We start from the raw sequence: 4717 nt of genomic DNA, 5'->3' as shown, positions 1-4717 counted from the left end.
AGGTGTACTCAGGGAACTTCCGCACCCTGGCTATTCCAAAGCCATAGAAGCCATGGCAACTAGAGTGCAATTTAGGGCTGCCCAAATTTGCATTGGGGGCTGCTCTGGACTACAGAAGACACAATTTGCTTCAATCATTCCTCCATTCTTAGCACTAGAATGAGTTTAGCCCAGCGTGTAGAAAAATGGCCAAAAATATGAGAGGGAGAGAAATAAAAATACCCCACTGCAAGATCAATAAAGGTGGGAATTTAAATAAATATGAATAGGTAAAAATAAATTCTACATTATAGCACAGGAGAAACTTTTCAATTATAAAGTATTTTTGCTACTTATTTATTTCAAAATGCCATTGAAAGCTGTAGTTACAAATATTTTGCTATGTTCTATTTACTTTGTATTTACATACACATTTTTAGTATACTTATGGAAATCATCAACACATTGGAATGATTGTACTCTCACTCATAACAACTTTAATTCTCTTTTTCAGAAAGATTTAAAAACTGAAGAGCTTGATCAACAAGTTTCACGCCATCAGTGTTAGTATACAAATGCAAACACAAAAAAGTTTAGAGTAGTTAAGAGCACAACATGACTTCAGCGCTTTTTCAGAATGAAGAAACACAATATTGCTTTGAGAATATTAATGGATCTTGCTATAAAACATCGTGGTCTTCTGGAATCCGCGTAACTTTGTATGTTGTGCTTAGTTTTCTGACAGTTCTTACACTAGGTGGAAACCTAATGGTAATTATTACAATTGCTTATTTCAAACAGCTTCACTCTCCTACGAATATTTTGCTCACCTCCTTGGCATGTGCTGATTTTTGTTTGGGTCTGACGGTGCTGCCCTTCAGCAGTATAAGATCTGTCGAAACATGCTGGTATTTTGGGGAAACATTCTGTAGATTCCACAGTTGTTTAGATGCATCTTTTTGTTATTCATCAATATTTCACTTGTTTTTCATCTCTGTTGATCGTTACGTTGCTGTTACTGATCCTTTAATTTACCCTCTCAAGTTCACAGTGCCAGTTTCAGTCATGTGCATAGCTGTTACGTGGACATTTTCCTTAGTATACAGTTTTTCTGTTGTCTTCACTGGGGCTAATGACAAAGGGATACAAGAATTAGTAAATGCCCTCTCTTGTGTAGGAAGCTGTCAACTTGTCTTCAACAAAACATGGGTGGTTGTAACCTCTCTCCTTTATTTCATACCTTTCTTTACAATGATAGCAATTTACAGCAAAATCTTTGCTGTGGCTAAACGACAAGCTAGAATGATAGAGAGAAGCAAGAACACCCAGTCACCTGATAACTACAGTGACAGAGTTAGCAGAAGAGAGAGGAAAGCTGCTAAAACCCTGGGTATAGCTGTGATTGCTTTTTTGGTATGTTGGTCACCCTTTTTTGTAACTGTAATAATTGATGCTTTCCTTAACTTCATAACTTCACCCCTTCTCTTTGACATCGTGGTTTGGTTCACTTATTCCAGCTCTGCCATTAATCCTTTGATTTACTCTGTCTTTTATCCTTGGTTTCGAAAAGGAATGAAAGTGATTCTGAGCTGTAAAATGCTCCGACTTGATTGTTCAACAATGAATTTGTTTCCAGAATGAAAACCTATCCGCTCCTGCACAAAGCTACTCAACTCACATTTCACAGTCATTGTCCTTTTCATAAAATCTAGCTGTGTATTTCTTTTGCTGGATGAAATACTGTCATCTTGCTTTTATACTTTGTAAAACTTTTTATCATTGTGAAAAACTGGTTTATCACATGATATCAAGACAATTTATTTACAGATACTGTTAATACTATATTATGCTATGAAATAATAATAGAGCAATGTCCACTGGTTGTAATTGTGTGACTGAGAAGACAGAAAGGCCATCCAGAATTAAACAAAGGCAAAAAAAATATCAAAAATTGGTTTCAGTGCTATTCATCTGTTTGTTAGGAAGTGATAACAATACTGAGAAACAAATGTTTTTCCATACCTTTAAAACCTAGATAGTATATTTTACCAAATCAGTAGTCAACTTTAATATTTTATACTTATATATTACTGTCAGCCTGTGTTCAAATTCTTTACTTATACTAGTGAATTAAGTCCCCCTACACCCATACGGAATGGATATTATTATCCTCATTTAATGGATAAGAAAATTGAATTTCAAAGGGAGATGGACATTTAACTCCCTTAGGCGCCTTTGAAAAACCCAAAGAGATCAATGACCCAATCCTGCTACTTTTTAAATTGGTGGCAAAACTCCCATTGACTTGTAATAGGAGCAAGAATAAGCTGGAACTGACTTGCCCATATTCACACAGGAAATGTCCAGCTCTGTGCCTTAACCACAAGGCCAACCTTTCTCTTGGGGAAGGATTGAGCAGAAATAAGACACTTTCATGTGTGAAGAATCCTTGTGCACTGGGAGGGTTCTAATAATAACAGTCACTAAAAGAAAACAATAAACGGAGCTGAAATCCGGATGCCAGTGAATTCAATGGTAAAACTGCCCTTGACATCAACAGGACCAAGATTTTACACCTGCTGTTTTGAGAGAAAACTGTCCTTTCCATTACAGGAGAAAATCCAATCACAGAATAGTCTTCTGTGTCACAGCAACATTCTAAGGGCTTGTCTATTCTTGAAAGTTATTTTGGTTTAAAGTAAGGTGCGAATTTAAAGTGCAATAGCTAGCTATTCTACAGTATCAATTGGACATGCCAGTTGTGAATGAGAAAGATTTGTCAGTTTGCCGTATTGTCGTATTACAACAATACCTGCCTATTATCTGGTTTGCTAAATTGTAAGTTAAGTAGGAGCATGCCACTGACTTTACTGTAGCTGGTAAGTTAGCTGTGTATCACAAAAACTAATTTAGATTGTGTTCATAAAAGCTTCTAAAAGTTTAATTTACAAATTCCAAAAATAAATTTTCTTTAAAGTACAATTTGAGTGGCAAGTATTCCCTGCCTGCTTCAAACTGCCTAGCGTGAAACTCTCCTTCTTTCTGAGGTTATTAAAAAGAAAATAATAATAAATTTCAGTCCAAACCTTCTCCCCAGGCTTGGCAGTTCTCAGGGCTCTCCATGTAGGAATTCTCTGTCCCAAGCCATACATTCTTCTGCCTAAGGAGCCACTCTTACTTTCTTCACCACCGGAGTGGAGTTAACAAGCCACAAAGCAGTGACATGGAGTCGGCAGATATAAATTAGCATCTTCACAACAGAAAAAACTGTGCCTCTTGCTTATATCCAAATCATTAATGAGAGCATGAGACATATTTTATAAATGTCCAACTGACCCAAGGCTTTAAACCAACTTCAGTCGCTCACCGCCTCTGCAAGAAAACGTACTTAGCTATACATAGCAATAGGACGACAACTGACTTTCAGTTGAATAAACAACATCTTAATATTAATCAAATATCATATAAAATAGTGCCTCTACTTCGAAGTAGAGTATCTGTCTACTCCCGCTTCTCATGGCACAGCCTTTTGACTGGGATAGGCAGGTAGCCCACTTCATCCTGCCTCCTTCAGAAGCAGTCACCTGTAGCCTCTTCACTGGTTCCTACCCCTGGACCTTGCAGAACACCACTTTTCTGCAACTCCAGAGGTAAATCTCGCAAGATCCAGTGTTTGCAAAGTATGGCACATTCTGAGACAAATACTGGAGAAGCCCAGAGCTCAGGGAAATATCCATGCAGCCACAGTGGCAGGATCCACTGGCTATTCCTTTATTTCAAAGTGTTTGTGCTAGCTGAACAACAGACTTGAATTAACCGAAGTAAAACAAGCGAAACCCAGTCATCATCACACAAAACACAGCAGGTAATAGTGAAAGGAGAGAAAAGTAAAGCTCTGTTAGTATTCAAAGGAGCTTTTCTGGGGTTCTGATCACCATTTTTTTAACATAATAGATGTTTTTTTCTTGATCTGACGGTCCTGCTGATTCTTGTGGGCTGATAATTTTGTTAATTATAAGTTCTCTGTCAACTCTGATTTATGCCAGCTTTTATCTTTGCTTAAGATGCACTGCAAAAAAGTCCTAAAATTTAAATAACTGGTGATTGTTCAAAGCTGAATTTCAGACTGAAAATCTGTCTAGAGGCTGTGTTTGAACAACATATAAATCCTTCTGTCAGTGAACCCTGGGGCACCTTTCTACTCTTCATTTCTTCTAAACCTTTGTAGTTTCTTTTTTTCAGGTGAAGTAATGTGAAATATAAAGTCATAGTGATTTTGTAGCATGATTAAGAAAAAAAAGAAGTCTCAGACAGAGTGGGGCTGCATTGTGCTAGGCACTATACAGTCAAAACAATAAGTGACAGCCCAAGCCCCCCCCCCCCCCCCCCCCCCAAAGAACTTGTGTTTTAAAAGATAAGATATAACAGACGGATGAGACAAACAAGAGCATGGGCAAGGTAGGGAGATTGAAGGATACTTGAGCACAGACTTAAGAATGTAGTGTGGGATTTTCGAAAGCACCCAGCACTGGCCTAGCTCTGCTCCTGTTGAAGATTAAGTCCCACTCTAAATAATATGAAAAACACTATGGAGTGTAAATTTGTTTAAGTGGTTTAAGCAATACATGTAATTAGCTTCTAAACTGTTTGGGCCATGGACCATCTTCCACCATACGTTTGTACAGAGCCTAGCACAGTAGGGCTGAGATTTCATTAGGCACTACTTTAACACAAATAA

General features: G+C 37.7%; 1 protein-coding gene across 1 annotated transcript; it reads left to right on the top strand.

Annotated features, from left to right (window-relative positions):
* The first annotated feature begins 316 nt into the window (after positions 1-316).
* On the top strand, positions 317-1654 carry LOC102943203 (trace amine-associated receptor 7a-like). The gene has a single exon (XM_007062253.4). It carries the CDS (start codon positions 595-597, stop codon positions 1618-1620), a length of 1026 nt encoding a protein of 341 aa, XP_007062315.1. The 5' UTR covers positions 317-594; the 3' UTR covers positions 1621-1654.
* Positions 1655-4717: the final 3063 nt, after the last annotated feature.

The sequence above is a fragment of the Chelonia mydas genome, chromosome 3 (genome assembly GCF_015237465.2).
Source record: "Chelonia mydas isolate rCheMyd1 chromosome 3, rCheMyd1.pri.v2, whole genome shotgun sequence".
Taxonomy (NCBI): Eukaryota; Metazoa; Chordata; order Testudines; family Cheloniidae; genus Chelonia; species Chelonia mydas.
Note: the sequence above shows the minus strand (reverse complement) of the source record. Positions and strands in the feature narration are given on the sequence as shown.

Bases quoted from the DNA above. Each gene is read 5' to 3' on its own strand.
- LOC102943203 (XM_007062253.4), top strand. From the start codon at position 595: ATGACTTCAGCGCTTTTTCAGAATGAAGAAACACAATATTGCTTTGAG.